The 19,690-nt window shown below is 44.6% G+C and overlaps 1 protein-coding gene across 1 annotated transcript in view; it reads right to left on the reverse strand.

Moving 5' to 3' along the window:
* The window catches only part of LOC117248195 (contactin-associated protein-like 4), a 112,863-nt gene that overhangs the window by 33,556 nt on the left and 59,617 nt on the right, over nucleotides 1-19,690 (reverse strand). Inside the window, exons 6-15 of the mRNA XM_033613007.2 lie at nucleotides 13,246-13,421; nucleotides 12,996-13,142; nucleotides 11,782-12,049; nucleotides 10,344-10,493; nucleotides 9,878-10,049; nucleotides 5,479-5,585; nucleotides 2,204-2,323; nucleotides 1,852-2,052; nucleotides 369-531; nucleotides 17-144 (exon numbers count right to left, since the gene is read on the reverse strand). Of these exons, the coding sequence (XP_033468898.2) occupies nucleotides 17-144; nucleotides 369-531; nucleotides 1,852-2,052; nucleotides 2,204-2,323; nucleotides 5,479-5,585; nucleotides 9,878-10,049; nucleotides 10,344-10,493; nucleotides 11,782-12,049; nucleotides 12,996-13,142; nucleotides 13,246-13,421 (1,632 nt within the window). The remainder of the gene's footprint in view (nucleotides 1-16; nucleotides 145-368; nucleotides 532-1,851; nucleotides 2,053-2,203; nucleotides 2,324-5,478; nucleotides 5,586-9,877; nucleotides 10,050-10,343; nucleotides 10,494-11,781; nucleotides 12,050-12,995; nucleotides 13,143-13,245; nucleotides 13,422-19,690) is intronic.

Consider the following 19,690-nt stretch of genomic DNA (forward strand, 5'->3'; position numbering starts at 1 on the left):
GCGGCTCTGGACTTACTGTCTCCATGACAACGGAGAGGTCCGACTCTGTAGGCGCCTTCTGAACCTGGCCGCTGGACATCACCCAGCAGCAGAGATCTGACAGGAAGGCTCTCCTTATGGGTCAGCAGGCCTGAGTCATTGGCCCTGGAAGGAAGAAGAGAAAGACACTGAATTTAAAGAGCAAACCAAAGACTGGAGGGGACAACGACAAACTTTCATCAGAGCAAAAGAAGACAAATAAGAAAAAGAAGAGAGAACACGAGAAGATGGATTATCATTATTATCATGTTACATGTCCTTTTGATTCAGAAGCCAACAATTAAGCGACAGCTTAACATCTAATCTTAATCTTGTTGGTATTACAGTACCATTCAGAGCGGTCAGCGTCACAGTTGCAGTAGTGTCTGTTGTCCACACAGTTCTCCTGCAGGCCGCAGGAACACTGCTGGCTGCCTGGAGGAGCTCCGCCCCAAAACGTCTGCACCTGTCCTTCACCTGGACCTCCCACCCACCAGCTGAGCGCAGGGCCGTCTGCAACACACAGATACGTTCATTTCTGTCACTTGTCCGGACGCTGTGGAGGTTTTCTCTAACTTCAGCCGTAACTGCAACTTTACTCATATCAACCTTTGGACTAATGCTTATACATTCATATATTTATGTTGTTATGGTACATTACACAATAACAGTGTGTTTCATACAGTTTGTGCGGCAGTTTGTGGTTCTGTTGAATTGTACTGAATTATAGTGGGAGGTGCTTCTCTTACCTGTTGCCTCCCCATTAATATCAGTGACGACAGGCTTAGTGAGCTAGGTGTAAAATATCATTAATCATCTTACTATATAATGACGAAAACTCTGGGTGTGTGTCCCACGTTTTTCTACTCACTGACGTGGTCAATCTATGTGAAACTGCACATAGGCATTGAGGAGTGGCATAGGTAGAAGGTGACACAGCTACCAATGGCTATGGACTAGTTATTAATTATCACTATAATAACTCCATAGATTTTGGAATAGACACCTGAAGAACAGGCACAACTTTATTTACACTTTTGTCCATCCCAGTTCCTACTTTAATCCAATCGCCAGAATAAGTGTTGTCATTGCATATTTCTGCAGACAACAGGAATGTTACCTTGTATGTTTCATACGTTGTGGATGTTAAAACAATTTTTCCTTTCAAATAATTTTTTTTTGTGACAATGCTGTGTAAACATGTGGTTAACATTAGGCATAAAAGCAGCTTTGTTGGACTTCAGAATACATCATGTTTTGGCTTAAAATACCCCCTTTGTTAGTTACAAATATGGCTGCAAATGTCCCAAACTCTTGTGAATAAATCATCTCTTTTGTCACTACCAGCACAGCTGGAAATATCCTGACCTCCTGTTTAAAAATATGTATTGTCACCACAAACAGCTGGAAATGTCCCAAACTCTTGTCAAAAAATACCTGCTTTTGTCATTATGAATACAGCTGGAAATGTCCTGCCTCTTAAGAATACCCCGTACACTTGCTACAAACACGGCTGCAAATGTCCTGATTGCTCATTAAATAGTACTCACTTTTATTTGTCTTGAACAGCGGTGCACTACTGTCTGCAGCATGGCATCCACCATCCCCTCCTCATGAGCTCATAAACATGTAATCTGAACTACATTATCTTAGAAACGTTGATACGATACGTGTGAAGTGCACAAATCTAACATATCTGTGGATTGCAGAGACGTACAGTACCAACACTTTACCTGGGGACTGGGCTGCCTACTTATTCAAACATCCTACTTTAACTTCCTTTTACATATTGAAAGTTTAAAATAATCTCCACGTGGCGTCACAGAATATTACCAGGTGTGTTGAGGAGGCGTGACCTCCTGCAGTGGTAGGCCAGTTCCTGTTCACAGTGCTCTGATTGGCTAATGATGGCCGCCAGCTGCTCCTCCTCAGACACGTATTCGAAGTGAGCTGAGTGGTGATTCTTCCCCGGCGACGGTCGGACTCTCGTCAGATCCGTGTTATTGTGCTGGACCACCATCCACGTCCCGTCCTCTGGTGGACAGAGACAGACGAAAGAGAAAAATACAAAGCATGTCTTTCATTTTTTTATATTCTGTTTGTGTGTGTGGGCAGGATGAAAGACAGGCTGGACACCAGGGTGTGTTTTGATGTGTGTGTGTGTTTTGATGTGTGTGTCAGCTACCCGTCATGTTGCAGTATATTCGCTGTGGTCTGATGGGTCCGCTGCCATCCACATCAATGTAGTAATACCCCGACGTGTTGCCTTTGTGTTTGTACGCCTCACAGGACTGCTCGTATATCGCTGAGGAGAGACACAGCATCATCATCATCATCATCACCATCAGATCCACACTGACACTCCAAAGTACAGGGTGAACAAAATAATACATTTAAATCAGTAATGTATGGAGGCATTTGGCGGACTAAATTAAAATGAGAATATAATCTCACAACAGCATTTGTATTTCTCATTACATATGCATTAACTGGCTCAAAATTAAATGTTCATTTATGTGATATGTATTTTTATTTTCACTCTGAACATCCAGCATCTCTGATTATATTAAAATGAAATTACAAAAGACATTTGACATTTCATTTTCAAAGACCAGCTCCACTTTATGTTCTACAGTGTTCATTAACATACAGTCTGCCAAATACATCCATAAAAATACAGTTTATATTTTTAAGCATTTCAGAGTTTAGAGTTTAAAAATATGAACTTCAGCGTCCAGTTCACGCAGCGATAGCCAATCAGCATTGAGATCCTCCAGAGATGTGACACCAAGGACACCGGCGAACATTCGTTCATCACTTCAGGGATTTCACACACATGTATCGTGAGTTATTCGTGTGAAGAATATGAAGCAAGTCAACACAAAATATTCTAGTGTTCAAACTCGTGAGTGAACACACCGTTACGTTTGGACGGAGCCAGGCTTGCTGCTTTATGCTACGCTAAGCTAACTGGCTGCTTCATATTTAACGGACAGATGTTAGAGTGGCATCAGTGTTTTCATCTCAATCAGGAAGAAAGCTTATAAGCATATTTCCTAAAGTGTGTAACTGCTCCTTTAACTGTGGCCTTTGACTTATTACAGGAAATGTTTATAACAGTAGCTGAATACAGGAACTCTGGCTGCAGGTAGGGGAGCGCAGGGAACTCCTAACGTCACACAGACTTTGAAAGTGGTTACACACAGTCGACCCTTTCGTGCGTCTGGGCAGTTGACCCTTATACCTCCAAACAGTGACCCAGGAAACTCCAAGAAAGTGAAGAGTGAAAACATCTTAATAAATGTCTTAGCATTGTTTTGAATCATGTATTTTTTTTTTTTTTTGTTTTTTCAGATGTTTTTTTTGTAATCCGCCATCCGGAGAAACACACACAGAAACCTCTCACACTGATTCTGATGTGTTTTATTCTATTCGATGGGAAAATTTGCAATTCGAGACAAAATGAAAAGAGGTTTCCACCTTTGCCTCACTCCACTGGAGTTATCTATCTGTCTGTCATGAAGGGGCGGAGCTGTCCTCCACATTCTGTGTACAGTCCACATCTTCTTCCTCTTCATCATCATCATCATCATCCACCTGAATATTACTGTCTGACCTGCTGAAATGATTCTGCGCCCTGTTCTTCTGTCATGCCACGTCTGTGTCCCGACTGATTCTTGGCCAAACATTTCTGAAGGTTTCAGACCCGCTGCACCAACATGACTCAACGTGAGGTCATATTTGTTTTTAGACATGCAACAAATTTAGACCAAAACAGACTCCGTGTGCAAAGAGCTTAAAGGAATAGTGCACCCAAAAATGAAAATTCAGCCATTATCTACTCACCCTCATGCTGAGGAAGGCTCTGAAGTTTTAGAGTCCTCACATCACTTGCGGAGATCCAAGGGGAGAGCGGCTAGCACACCTAATGGCTGACGGCGCCCCAGACTAACGTCCAAGAACACAAAATTGAAAGGCATCATCTGCGCAGCAAAGACTTTCCTCATCCGTTGGCATTGCTTTGCATTTGAAACAACTACACCACCAGGTTTCCAGTGCTTGACTCCGGTATTCTGCGGCTGGCTGAGGGTTAGGCTCATGAGCTGCGGCAGCTGCTTCGTCCAGTAGCCTGAGTTCCATCCGTATACTCGGGCTCAAACAAATACGGCTCAACAAAGAAATGCTGTTCCTCCTCAGTTTCAAAGTCTTCAGACATGTTGGGCTGTCCTTTGCTAAAAGACCGTAGTGCAAATTATCTTTTAGCTACTGTGGTTACTGTTGTCTCCCTCTGTGGTGCACGTGTCACGTGATGTAAACACGGGTGAGCAAAGCTCATGCTTTTGCTGGTCTCGTGCAAGCGCGCACATGTGAGTGCGGAGAACAGAGAGGCAGTCAGAGCTACAGGCTACAATGAGGCTAAAAACAGAGTTCAAATGAGGTTTTTCCAAACAACTTTTTATGTCGCGGCTGCAGCACACTTGGATCACTATGGATGAGCAGTATGGAGATATTTTGTGCCATTAGGTGTGCTAGCCACTCCCACCTTGGATCTCTGCAAGGGATGTGAGGACTCTAAAACTTCACCAGAGCCTTCCTCAGCATGAGGGTGAGTAGATAATGGCTGAAGTTTCATTTTTGGGTGCACTATCCCTTTAACCTTGGATGGCCCATTTGGTGAGCCATCGTCCGGTTCAAGCAGGGCTTAGATTCTCTAGCTTCCAGTTGAGACCCCACTCAAGGGCATCGCATCTCCACATGGATGTTAAAGGTTTCTGTCAATTATATTTACTTCTTTTTTTATGTGCCGTAATGGAAAATAAATAAGTTATTGGACACTCATTGCTGCGGTCAAAACGGATCAAAAGAGTTCTGAATTTGGAATAAAACTCTGAATGAAAGTATTTGTTACGATACGATTTGACTGTTTGGGGACCAGAGTAAGTCACTTATCTGAGGAGACAAAGAACTAACAGTGTCTTCCTCTCAAGGATCTGCTTTGTGGCTGACGTCAATGCGCTGATGAAGAGTCTCTTAAACTACAACGTTCTTTCTTATTCATCTGTCTCTCTGAACTCTTCCTATCACTGTCTTGTTTCCTCCTCCTCTAAATCACCCTCTCCTTTGTTGAGTCCACTGAGACTTCTCCACGCTCACATGATGATGATGATGAGGATGATGATGATGAGGATGATGATGATGAGGATGATGATGATGAGGATGATGATGAGGATGAGGATGATGAGGATGATGAGTGCTGGAAAGAGGTCTGACCTTCTGCCACGACGCTGTCTGCAGGGACATGACCTTAGAAGCAGCAGGTCGTCTCATTACAGGAAGCATATGAACAAACATAGACGTACACACACAGAGTGCATCCTGCGTGTGTGTGTGTGTGTGTGTGTGTGTGTGTGTGTGTGTGACCTTCAAACAACAGTAAGCAGCGGCGCTTCAGGCTCTTACAGCTGTGACAGGTGGCTCCACTGTAGCCGGTGCTGGAACAGTTACAGTGGAAGGTGCTCCAGGATTGACTGCAGCTGCCGCCGTGTTCACAGTGACTCGGAGAACACCTGAGGGACAGAGACAGAGACGCGTTTATGCCTCGTTTCCACACTGTTTTAGTTTTGTGTCTGTGGTCAGTACAGAGTACAGGCCTGGTGTTCAATGCAAGGACATGCATCCTTTTACAGATGTATAGAAACACAGTGATGGCAGAAAACCATTGAGGCATTGGAGGAGATTAAAGTCCATGTCAGTGGGCGTCCCTGGCCTTGTTGTTGACGCCAGCTGCAGTTGTGAAGAAGCTGTTCTTGGGGCATGACGTTTTGATCCTGATGAGCCGCAGCCTCCTTCGAGAGTTTGCGTCCAGGGCGACACATCGGCCACAGTCTTTCCTGATGGCCTCAGGTGACCTGGAGATGTGCAGGTCCAGGGGGGACGGAGAATGGCAGCCAGCCACCTTCCCATTAGACCAAATGATACACTGCAGTCCGCTCTTGTTGTTGGCGGTGTCAGCAGTGTACCCGGGAGTGATGGAGCAGGTGAGGATGGGTTCGATCATTGTCTTTGGCAGGTTGAACTTCTTTTGCTGCCACAGGAAGAACATCCTCTGTTATGTTTTGTTGATGGAAGCATGGATCCATCCTGCCTTGTATCAACGCTTCAGGCTGCTGCTACTGGTGGTGTAATGGTGTGGGGGAGATTTTCTTAGTACCAACTGAGCATGGTTTAAACACCACAGCCTACCTGAGTATTGTTGCTGAGCGTGTCCATCCCTTTATGACCACAGTGTACCCATCTTCTGATGGCTACTTCCAGCAGGATAACGCACCATGTCACAAAGCTCACATCATCTCAAACATGACAATGAGTTCACTGTACTCCAATGGCCTCCACAGTCACCAGATCTCAGTCCAATAGAGCACCTTTGGGATGTGCTGGAACGGGAGATTCTCATCATGGATCAACTGTGTGATGTCATCATGTCAATATGGACCAACATCTCTGAGGAATGTTTCCAGCACCTTGTTGAATCTGTGACACCAAGAATTAAAAAGGGGGTCCAACCTGGTACCAGCAAGGTGTACCTAATAAAGTGGCCACTGAGTGTATGTCACTCACTGAAACTGCACAACCTAACAAATTTAAATAAATACAACTAAACTGTGAGTTTATAAATATGTAGTAAACATAATCAAAATTAACAGTTAATTTACTTTCCTTTATTAAATCAATCGGTTTCCTAGATTTTCTGAGGTAAAATCAACCTGTCAGATTTAGCAGCACACGTTCTATTATATTTATTTTTTGTCTTCTGTGAACATGACTCAAGTGCTGTTTGTGTTTGTGATAACAACAATGATTTATATGTCCTGGTGTTTTTGTTTTGTCTTCCAACTTCACAGGACATCTGGCTCAGACCGTAGCATCTCAGATCCACACACTGGAACGAGTTTGAGGAAACTCTGCTGCTGTTAACTTTTTCCTTCACAGTGTCAGCCTGGTGTCAGGACTGAGCCGGAGGCGGCAGATACAAGATGGAGAGAACAAAAGAAAACAAAGGGTTAGGACAGAAGGAACAGTGAGAGGAAAGAGACAGAATGTTGGAGATGCTGAAGAGAGAGAAGGAGAGAGGAATTCAAGAAAGGAATTAGGGCTGAGAGACGGATCGAAGGAGAGGAAGGAGCAACAAAGGGGATGAAGGTTGGGATGAATGGAGCTCAGCGGCAGCTGGGTAAACATATTTGGAAGGGGAAATGAGGTCAGCGAATTGTGACTGCACAGAGAGAGAGAGCAGCATGTATTTTTAATCTTTTAGTCAGAGGGAAATTCACTGTTAGAGAAAGCCTGACTCAGCAGGTTTGTCAGATGGTAAAGTTTGGTGTTTAGCACCAATTTCTTTGCTTCCCTTTTATCTGCAGTGAGCTGGGATGGAGGCAGGTGCAGCGTTATGCATTCACTGTATCTACTTTGTGCTTTAATAAACTCTGGCAGTCCATTGTTGCCTCGCTTATCTGCAAATATGCATGCACACACATCATGCACAACATGTGTCTCTTTCCTGAGTGCACTGCTACATTCAGTGTGCATTTAATCAGCCGAGCAGGAAGGCACGCAGCAGGGTGGAGGTGAGGGGCTGGAGAAGTGTAAATCAATTTTTCAAGTTGACATTTCATTGAAACAAAAGCAGCTCACAGGATAATATGTGCCCATACAGCAGTGGGCTCTAATGATTCGGAAAAAGGTCTAATGTCATGTTCTGAGAGCAGCGTGTCAGCGCTCACACACAACACCACATTAAACTGACACAGTGGAGCTTGACTTGACATTTTCTGCAGTACATAATAGAGGCCGCGCTGCAGGACTTGATGATACGGAAATGTCTACAATAATGATTCTGTCCAACGATGGTAATGGATTTTTCACTGTGCAACATCTGTGTTGGTTCAACAGGGTTTAAGTCCTTGATCCTCCTCAAGCTTGAGTCGTCTACCAGAGGCCTGGGAGTTTGAGGGATCTGTGCAGTATTGCAGCTGTTCCTGCACTCCTCTGGACAGAGACCTCACATGTTGTATCTGGAATCTGCTGGCGCCACTCTCTCTCCCATCAGGTCCTAAAACTGCACCAATATGGCAACAATTTGGATTTGAAGCTGAAGGAAGAAGCGTCCCAGCTGACTGCAAGCAACGAAGAGCTGCTGTTTAGAGCTAGCTTTAGTCGCTAGCTCTGTTTTCATTGATTCCTGCTGCTCCATCATCATCCTCACTGTGACCTCGTCACATGTCCACGTTTGGTCATGGACTTTCCACGTCCACATATGACGTCCAAGGTACCCTGGGTGTGTTGGTTGTTGACGTTCTGGGACGCCGTGTCAACTTCAGCCTGTTACATGCATTGTCTGTTTTCAAAATACACTTCTGTTTTCACAGGAAATGTACAGTTTGATACAGTCTCTTTCAAAATAAAAGCACTACATCGGGACAACACCAAGAATGGATTTTTTCCTTCAACAACACACACATGCTTGGGTTTAGGAAGAAAGAACAAGGTTTGTCTTTACAATCTAACAGGAAGTGAGAATCTGTTGTTGAACCCATCCACACCAGTCAGACTTTCGCCTCCTTAATTTTTGTTGTTGTCCGGCTGCGTTTCCACCTGACGCCACCGAGTGCTTTTACACAATGACGGCGACCAGCCACGTATCATGTCAACGTGAAAGAACGGCTATTTTCGTTGGTGTCTGATACTGGAAGTCACTGACCAAGCACTGGTACTTGATGATTTGGAGTGAGACTGGACTGCTCAATCATCTCTTAATTATCTTAATTATACTCGTAATTATGTCTCCAGCACACACATGATAGGTTCCTGGTTTGTTTACATGACATAATGTGATGTGATAGTTTAACCTCGTTTGCTGTTCAGACACGGTGTCATTATGTTCCCTTCAGGAGCATCTGCTGCCCTTTTTGAATCTGAGTTCATGTGAATACTTTATGAGGACAGTTGATGTTTGTGACTTGAGTTCAGGAGGCTGACTCAGCGTACTGCTAACTTATATTGATAAATACGTTTTATTGATAAAATTGGTTTTCACCAGTCTGTCTTTTCTGGAGTCCAGAACATAAAAAACAATCAGCATAAGGAAGACATAAGGTGATAATGATGATGATGATCGTCTGGCAACAAGGATAAAAACAGCTGAAGCAGAGAAAGCAAACCTGGCAACCAGGAAATCTTTATCAAACCTGCCAACACTCTCCATCCTCTGACGCTAACATCAAAACAAAATATCCCAAAATTCCTCTAAACTCAATCAGATGTTGAAGCACAGAGCCAACCGAGTGTGTGTGTGTGTGTGTGTGTGTGTGTGTGTGTGTGTGTGTGTGTGTGTGTGTGTGTGTGTGTGTGTGTGTGTGTGTCGCTTCTCACAAATAAATCACATTATGAAGACACAAAGAAAAGCAAAACCACATTGCAGCTGAGAGAAGAGACGCTGCGCCTCATATGAGCTCGACAGACACAAAACAATAAGTGGATTGTTTTGTTAGCGAGGAGACATTTTGGGAAACGTTGAGACGGGACTCTGCTGCCATAATTCCTTCTGTATCCAATCCACTGCTGTCTAATAATCCATGTGTAACCCCATTTCACAGGGAACCAGTGGCAGAGCCTTCAGAGGGAGATTAATGGGGGATACAAAGGGAGAGTGATTTTAACATCGTCACATCCTCTTTCCTCACGGTGCTTTCTAACACAGTGTTTACAGAGAATAAAATGGTTAAACCAAAGTAAGAACCAAGTTAGCTTTGTTGTTTAGATCAGCATCTTCTGGATAAACATGATCAAACTGAGGTCTGACCTGTCGATGATGCCACACATGTCAATCTGCAGGTTACTGTAGTTTCCCATCAGCCTCCGCTGCACCACGATCAAGTCGACTGGCTGGTTGTCCACAGTCAGCAGACGCATGCAGCCCTGGAAAGCCTTGAAGGGGTTCATACAGTCCTGGCTGCTCCCCTCAGAGGGACAACCTGCACAGGAGAGGAAACCATGACGTCCACCCTCAGCCTCAACTTCAAAATCCTTAAACAATAACTGGTCGTGTGTCATGTGGATGTGACTGGATGGCTGTTTTCATCCCCGTCTGAGGATTCAACAATTTCAGAGTGAGACCAGATTGATCTGGTTGTAAATGAATGAGCATCTTTCCGACAGGTTTCAATCTGTCGCAGCTTTTAACCTCTGAATAACTTTACATATTATCGGATCCTCTCAGGATCACCTGCTTGTTCATGCATGTGTTTGTTTGTTTCTTCTTCTCTTACCACCAAAGAAAAGTTGACTTCCTGTTGAAACAAGAAACGGCAGGCTGGCGTGAGCGGTGGCTCCTTCACCTCCGTCCACAGAGACAGTCAGATGTCCTCGTCTGGAGATCAGCTCCACAGAGTGCCACTGGCCGTCATTCAGGGCTGAACCTGAGTGCGCACACACACACACACACACATTCATTGACTGTCTTCGTTTTAATTTCCTGAAGGCTGAGATTAAAATTTCAGTCATACACGTATTGATCTCTGAAGGGAACTTCTGTGTGATTGCCTGGTGTCTCAGGAGGTCAGAGGTTGGGCTCAGCTACAAATCAGTGCTAATGAAAATGGTCAAACACGAGTGTACAGCATGATGGACAAGCTTTCTCTGGTCTCCAGTCTTACTGGCATTAAAATTAAGATACTTCATAGTTTGTTCCTGGAAATGTGAGCTAGCTTGTCGATCCTGTCAGCTGCGTGTCACATGGAGTGACCTTTGTGTCGTGCTTGATGTTCAGTTTCCTGCAAAAAGCCTCTGACAGAAACAAAAAGCAACTTGTAAAGTGCACTCAGCAGAGCGCGGATGTCCGCCAGCAGAGCTCATTGTGTTCACTCTTGAAAATGCAGCTACATCCACACAAGTCTCACACACAGGAGAAGTTGCCTTCAGGGCTTTCTGAAACTTTTCATTTTAACCCAAACCATTATCTTCCTAAACCTGACCAAGAAAACCCTGAGGGCAGTACGGACATGGCGCTATAGGGCAGCTACACAGTCCCTTCTTCACACCGCCTCTGCATTTTCACAGAACAAAAAAACAAACTTAAAGGTGAGGCAACTCTGTGCCCCCCATTGTACCTTTTATGGAGGACAGTGAGGCAGAATGACGGCATGAAACTGAGGCCCGTTACAGACGGTGAAGCCATTTTTCTTTTTAGCTGAGACAATGTCCAGAGATGTTTTTGACTCTGCTTTGCTACAAGGTTTTGAGAACTTGCAGCCCTTAAGAGAACCAAGGAGTCAGCAGGTAATGACGGTTTAAAACCATCAATAAAACAGTTTTCACCATAATTGCGAGTCACCGCAACCTCAACGGGTTCTTGAGCCTACAATCATACATGTGAAGTATGAGGCTGATTGGTCCAGTAGTTTGTGAGATTAGCTGCAGAAAGACAGATACACACACACACACACACACACACACACACACACACACACACACACACACTCATGACCAAATACATGATCCCCTCAGGTTTATGTGTGGCGAGATAATTACACCACTCAAAAATAAAAGCTGTTCTGGGTTCCTTTACTACAAACACTCAGTCAGTCAACAGAACATGTCCGACCCGCTCCGTTTCATCCGTGCTGTGGTTATGTGAATGTTATCTGGACTGTGATGTAACTGCACACAAACGGAGACACCGAGCTGAAGGTTCAGGCTCACACTGACCTGCGCTGAGCTCCAGCGGCGCCCTGCCAGACTTGTGGATCTGCAGATGGAGCCTGGCCTTGCTCAGGTAGAGCCACACCACACCGCCCCGCTTTGGGAGGTCAAAGGTGAGCAGCAGCCCCACCTTGTTCCACGTCCGAAACTGAAGCCCCACCGATGTGCCCGCTGACGACGGCTCTGTTACCCCTGGCAACCAGAGGAAGCTCTGGGGGCTGGTGAACGTCACAGCAACAAAAACGGGTTCGGCACAAGAAAAGGTCACATTGCCCTGAGATAGATGGAGAAGAGGAGGGTGGGGGGGGCAGATATGGAGTGAGAGGAGTTATTACAGCAGAGGAGGGAAAACATGATAACGCAGGAATTTGAATTCATTTCCAGGGCGGTGTCTGATGCACAGAGATCTCATCAGCAAGTCTCCTTAAAGAGCAGGAGTATCACCATAATGATAATAGCCAGGCTCAGAGTAAGCACACGCAGATCAAACTGAAGGCACCAATGTCACCAGGCAGCTGTCTGAGGTCAGAGAGGAAGTATGAGGGAGCAGGAGAGCAGCAGAGGAGGCGAGAGGCAGACAAAGAGAGGAAAGAGCAGACAGAGAGCAGTCGGTCATCTCTGCAGGCTCATAGTTTACTGAGGCAGTAAGTCAGTGTCAGGGCGCCAGCGGTGATGTGTTACATCCCAGGTTCCCTGCTGGGTTTCTATTTTCAGTGGAGGACGCAGCTCACAGACACTTGATCAAATCTAAACGCTCTTTGTGGGGCAGTTAAAGCCATTCACAGTAATGCAGACTGAAGAGGAGAGTGCCGCAGAGACTCAGAGGTGACACACGCACACACGCACACACGCACACCACAGGTGTGGACCCGAGTCAGACTTAAGACTCAAGACAAAATCAAAAAAGACTTGAATTAATATCAATAAATCAACCATCAATATAAATAACCAGCAGCAGTTCAACAGTCAGTGTGTGAGTGTGTGTGTGTGTGTGTGGGCGGGGCATAAGCACATACAGTCAGCAGCAGCAACAACTGGTCATTTTGACTTGACCAGCGGACTTCACTACAAGCTGATTGGCTGTTGAAACAGGTGACGTGCTTTCAAACCAGCTGCCGCCATTTGACCAGCTGAATGTCAGGTGACACCATCAGCCTGCTGTACAGTATATGATATGATGCGGTGTTAAACAAACATGCTTCTCATCAGAGCCGGTTTACCTTCACAGTGACCCGCTGGTCTCTCTGTTTTGCGAGATCAACCATGTTCACGCCGTTGTAAACCAGGTTTTCCAAACAGCCGTGGAAGTTTCTGTTTGACCCAACCGACCTCCGAGAGCTGAGACTGTGCTCTGCTCCAACACTCATCTGTACAGGGGAAACATGAACACACAGACCAACTTAGAGCAAATATGAGCAGGTGTGACTGTTAGTGGGTGTTTGTCTGTTCACCCATGAAACACACACAGACCTGGTCGTGGTCCCAGTGGGTGAATCTCGGAGGAATCTGCACCCACAGCATGCTTTTGTCCACGGTGAGGTTGAGGTGAGTGCTGTGATGCTCCACAGCAACGTGGTGCCAGTGTTGGTCGTCCAACAGGCTGCCCAGAGACACCAGATGCTGGCTGTCAGGAGAAGAAGTCCTGCCTGGATCATAGGACGGAGACAGGGTGAGATGAAGATAAAGGAGAGGATGAGGAGAAAGTTGGTATCTTGAATTGGTTAAAAAAATGCAGATGCTTGAAAACCGATATTGTTATCAATATTTGAGGTTAGTTTTTTCAATGTAATTTATAGAAAGGCTCAAGTCTGTGTCCATAGAGAGAGAAACAGGGCTGCTTTTCCTGCTCTGCTGTTGAAAATACAAAATGTGCACCAACTCCCAGTTTACGCCACATGATCTGTCAGGTACCGCTGTATTCGAGGTCTTAAAGTGGCACAGTGGTGTCACAGTTTTCTGTTGATCTCACCTCAGAGCCAGAGCCAAATCTAAGACAGGTGATAAGACATAATAAAGACTAAAGGGAGCAGACAAAGAGGTAGAAGGGCATAAATAAATGAAAGCAGAGGCTGCTGGTCCTCTGCCCTCCCTCAAGTGTTGGCAGAGCGCAGAGTTTCTGCTGAGAGAAGGAGGTGAAGACGCAGCTAAATGCACTCCATCATTAAATATGAATTAGACATTGTTTGAAAGGAGACAACGCTGTCTGTGTGGATGGAGAAGTCAAGAGACAGAGAGACAGACAGAGAGCGAGTCAAATGTGTTCAGTCATCAATCATCATTGATCTGTCAGACAGATACTTGGCGAAGCAGAGGGAGAGACCAGAGAGAGGCAGAGCGGGAAGAGTGAAGTGTACTCAATCATCATTGATCAGCAGAGTGGTGCTGGCACATGAGAGAGACAGAAACAGGGAATTGAATGCAAAGTCAAGTGTATTTAGTCATTACTTACACACACACACTGATCTTTCACTGTGACCCGTCTGCTGGAAATGATGCTGATATGCTGCTAATCTGCAGCAGAGAATACCAGCTCATCATCAGAGATACATTATACGTTACATTTCTTTATGGTTTTATTCTCAACTGTTTCATGCTGTGGTTAATATAAGGTTAGGTTTGGGCACAAAAACCACTTGGTCAGGGTTAGGGTTAGGAAAAGAGCATACTCTGGCCTAAAAACAAGGACAGAAGTGACCTGATATGTTGTTTGTTTGGTCGCCACGAATATTGTACAGACAAAAATGACCCAATGTGTCATGACCATGACCCACCTCTGTTGCAACAAACACAGCCAAAAAATGTCCCAACATGTTGTGTAAAAATACCCATTTCTGTTGCAACAGGCACGGGCAGAAATGTCCCCATGCGTCATTAAAAATTCCCAGTTATGTCACAACAGGGCCAGAGATGTCCCGACATGTTAAAAATTCCTGGTTTTGTTGTGTTAAAATGTTGCATTAAAAAGCTGGAAATGTCACAACATGTTAAAAATACCAGGTTTTGTCACAACCCCCCCCCCACCCGCCCCCCCCCCGAATGATTGGAAATGTCCTGACATGTTGTTTAAATATATCTGGGTTTGTTGTGACAAACATGGCTGGGAATGTTTTTTTTGTTTTTTTTTAAATAGCCAGTTTTAATGCAATAATCTGCTGGATTCATGGTGTTGTTGCATTAAACAAGAGGTTATATATATTTAAAATACTTGATTGTGTCGCAACAAACCAAATTTCCAGTTTTGTCGCAACAGCCCGCTGAAAATGTCCCAACTGTGCGGTCCCTCCAGAAAAACATGATTATGCAATCGCATAATTCTACGCATAATCAGCCAAAGTCCACATATTTATGTGGGGGCTGCACTTTTTCAAAGACGCCACACTTTCGCCGCATAAATCGCCGATTTCCGCACAAAATGCGCAAAATATGCGGGACTTGCATGATTTCATAATCCCCGCATTTTCGTTGCAAAAAAGTCACATATCTTAGCAGAAAGTTGAAAAATGTTGCGTTTACTTCACACAAGAGCCTTGGGAACGTTATGAAGTGACGTAATTACGTGACGTGAATGTCATCGAAAAGCTGCGAACCGCGCGAAGAAGCCATGTTGAAGCCCACAAATCAGTCTCATTTGCCAACAAAAATAAGCGCAAAAGACTGCGCAAAGCAGTTTCCCGGTGTGTTACAGGACAGTGTGGGCAAATTATTTTGCACTCCGTGCAGCTGTGTGTTGGACCACAGGTGGAAGTCGACGCTGGACAACCACTTTGTCACCGCCAAACATTCGAGGACGGTTAAAGCAGCAGCGGAAGCAGCCAAGAAGCAGCTCACCTACACCGTAGGTTTGCTGTAGGTTACACTGGACTGTGTGTGTGTGTGTGTGTGTGTGTGTGTGTGTGTGTGTGTGTGTGTGTGTGTGTGTGTGTGTGTGAAAATGACTCTTTACGGTAGTTAAGGTAGTTGCCTAGTGAGAACAGGGTGTTGGGGGAATCACTTTTTTTTCTCTTTTTCATCAAACCGCAATTTTTGCAAGTTCCCGCAATTTCATTGCATGAAATTGCATAAATATCCTGCATATTCCATCACATTTTTTAAGAAAACATGCAGCATAATCAAGGATTTTTGCCTGCAGCAATCACAAAAAAACTCCGCATTTTTCTGGATGGGCTGACTGTGGTTTTGTTGCATTAAACAAGGCTGAAAATATGTTGCAACAATCAGATGGAAATGTCCTGACATGTTGGTAAAGAATTCCTCAGTTTTGTCACAACAAATACAGCTGGAAATGCCCCGACAACTTGTTAAAAATACCCAGTCTTGTCACATCAAACAAGGCAGGAAATGCCCCAACATGTTAACCAATACCAGGTTTTGTCACAAAAATCAAATGGCTGGAAATGTCCCAATATGTTTTAGTAAAATATCCAGTTTTGTCGAGGGAAACAAATGACTGGAAATGTCCTGACGTCATGTTTAAACGTCCTGCTTTAGTTGTTGCTTGCCAACAGTCTCGTCTAGGTGCCATGTCATCCACCTCCCCCTCCTCCTGCTGAAGACAAACTCAGCTCATATACATGAACTCTGAACTACGTCACTTTGGAAAAGTTGATAAGATACGTATGAAACATAAATGTAACATATCTGTGGTTTACCCTCAAGAAGATCTGCCATCATGCCGGCTTTGCTTTTTTACACTGAACCACATCACGCCGACATGATGCCGTCCTGCTGGGAGATTTTAGATTTTAGATTTTAGATAGCTTGCTGGCGCTCCAGAAGCAAACAAGGTGTGACAGGTAACAGTGTCTGCCTTAAGTGTCATTGTACACAGACCTGCATTCGGCTCTGTTACTCCCCTCGCTGCTGGCTTAACAATGGTGCAAACTATCCCCTCACATTCCATGTTTGCACATTGTACACACAGCGGAGAGGTGGAATAACAGGGCAACACTTCCGCCTCGACGACAACTGCTTTGCTGAAAACTCCACAGGGCGCTGTTGAATGTTTAGGAAGGAAAAGGTTATAAAGATAAAGATTTAATAAGGTGCAGAACTCTTTGTATCTGACAGATGAGCAAAAAGTTGAAACCCTTGAGGTGTATTTTTGTTCTTCTCTACAATAACGTTTGTCCGACAGACGCCCTTCATGTCTGCAACACTTGAAGAAACTTTTGGGATTTCTCCTGAATCACTAAAGGTTCAATGAGGTCGACTTAATTTTCAGGGAGTATCCTCGGGATTCATGTGGCCTCCTTTAAGGGATTTTTTAAGGGAACTGTCCTGTTTTTATGACCTGAGAAGCTGCTAAAAGTTCCTTAAAGCGTTTTTACTTTTTACAGTGCAGGTTCCCACATTAGATCATTCCAGACGGCCCCCAAAGGCAGTATCTCCTCATCTGCTGTCTGCTTCTGCATTACAGCAACTCACTGACACACTGAACCTCATTCTGGTGGAAGGCACCAACGGCTGTTATCAGATGGCACTAATAGTTTTAGCATTTTCATTTTATTCCATTCAGCTTACATGATTGAGACGCTACGAGCGACCTCTGACCCCTCTCACAACAAGAGCTCCAGGAGAACAGATCAGAAATGTTCGAAGGCTTTTAAAGAAGCCAAAAGAAGAATGAAGAGAAAGTTATGTCTTCATTGATATTCCGCTGCTGTCGTGCCTTTTGTGAAGCTTTTTAAGATGCATAAAGTTTAAAGTGTAAACCTTCTTTTGTCGTCCTGCCTGCGTGCTGCTGGAATCAGACACTGTAGTTGTTTCTGTCCTTTCATTTTTTCTCCCTTTCATATTCATGACCGTGGCTGCCAACGCAATGTGCCGTTTTGAAAGGAAGCACCACAGAAACACCTCCAGAAAGAAGTTTGAAAATAAGGTTTGATGTTGATGATTTGTTGGAGTTGTTTGAGACGGAACGAGCGACTAAACGCCGGCACAGGCTGTGCTGCTCAGACTGTGAGTCAAACATCCTCTCTGTGTTAGTGGAATGAGTCAGCTGTGGGCTGTAAACTGAAGCACAGCTGGCTCTCTCTCTGACACAGATGAAGGCTTAGCTGTTTATTTACAAGCCTGTAAGACTGAACCGTCCTTTAAATCACTTCGGACGGAGCAGAATAGTAAGTCAGGACACGACTGAGCTGACAGACTTCATCTGATGAGTCATCGTCTTCCTCCACTCAGTATCTGTTCTGTAGCTACAGGGACAACAACTGCACGACAGGAATAAATCGTTTGCTCACAGGTAACATTTGATTATGTCCAGATGAGTGCTACAGAACATCTCAGTTCTGTTAATAATGTGCAACATTCCCAGTATGCATTGAGACTAACCAGACCAGACCAGTGCTTAGACACATTCAGGTCCCATCAGTCCGTCGTTACACGATGGACGCTCCAACAGCACCTGAACCTGCAGCCCGAGCTACTTTAATACAACCACAAATCAATCTCCTGTGTTTCAACAGCTTCTGTTTAAACTCAGAGCTTCACAGGTGGCTCCTATCAGCTCCCATCAGATCCTATCAGCTCCCATTGGTTCCCATCGGCTCCCATCAGATCCCATCGGCTCCCATCATCTTTTTTAGCCCCTAAACATGAGTGTTTCTTATGGCCCAGTGTTTATTTAGCTCCCAAACTTGTTTTTGCAGAAGCTTTTTAGCCTCTGAACATGGGTTTAGTTTTGTTTTGTTTTTTTACCAAGACATCACTGATTTTCCAGCCGGGATTGAGCCCCCAAAACCAGGTATTTTTTAAACGACAACATACAAATGTAATGTATCTATGGTTTGCAGAAATTAACAGTGCCAACATTATCCTAGGGATTAACATCAGTTTCAAGGTCAAACACAAGCCAGAGCATCACCTGCAGTGTCAGCCAGTATCTCAGTAACCTGCGGTGCCACGACTCTGAATGTGTATCCGACTATATAATGACAAAAACTCTGTGTGTGTGTGTGTGTGTGTGTGTGTGTGTGTGTGTGTGTGTTCCACGTTTTTCTCCTCACTGACTTGGTCAATCCATGTGAAATTTGGCACAGTGGTAGAGGGTCATGGGAGGATGCCAATGAAGCAATATTACATCAATTGGCCAAAGGGGGGCGCTATAGCAACCCATTGAAATGTCAAACTTTGAATGGGCATATCTCATGCCCCGTATGTCGTAGAGACATGAAACTTTGCACAGAGATGCCTCTCCTCATGAGGAACACATTTGCCTCAAGAACCCATAACTTCCGCTTATATAGATTTTCCGCCATTTTGAATTTTTTGAAAAACACTTCAAATGGATCTCTTCCTAGGAAGTTTGAGCGATCTGCATGAAACTGGGTGAACATAATCTAGGGACCAATATCTAAAGTTCCCTCTTGGCAAAAGTTGGAAAACTTACTAAAACTGAGCTTCTATAAGGCAATGAATATTGCGGAGGGCGTGGCTCATCACATAAAGGTGTATAACATCTCAAGGGTTTCACCCATCACCACGCAACTTTGTAGGCATATGACCACACATAATCTGAGGGGACCCCTCCATTATTGACCCCATCAAACAAAATGGGGGCGCTAGAGAGCTCATTTCTTATCTAGGCCTAACCGCCATATGGATTTTTACTAAACTTGGTAGATATGTAGAACAGGACGCCTCAAGGTGACTGGAGAAATTTAACTCTAATTGGCAACTGGGTGGCGCTATAACAACAGAAAAATGCTTCAAAATGGCTAAAATGCGACCGATCGCTGTGGCTCCCCCTGTGGACCAATGTTGGTGTTGTTTCTAATGTTTGGTATGACTAAGTCATGGTATGGTATGCTGTACATAATCACAGAAACTGTCAGTGTGTCATTCTGTCAGTCAGTCATTCTGTCTGTCCCACGTTTTTCTACTCACTGACGTGGTCAATCTATGTGAAACTGCA

Source organism: Epinephelus lanceolatus, chromosome 17 (genome assembly GCF_041903045.1).
Source record: "Epinephelus lanceolatus isolate andai-2023 chromosome 17, ASM4190304v1, whole genome shotgun sequence".
NCBI classification, from domain to species: domain Eukaryota; kingdom Metazoa; phylum Chordata; class Actinopteri; order Perciformes; family Serranidae; genus Epinephelus; species Epinephelus lanceolatus.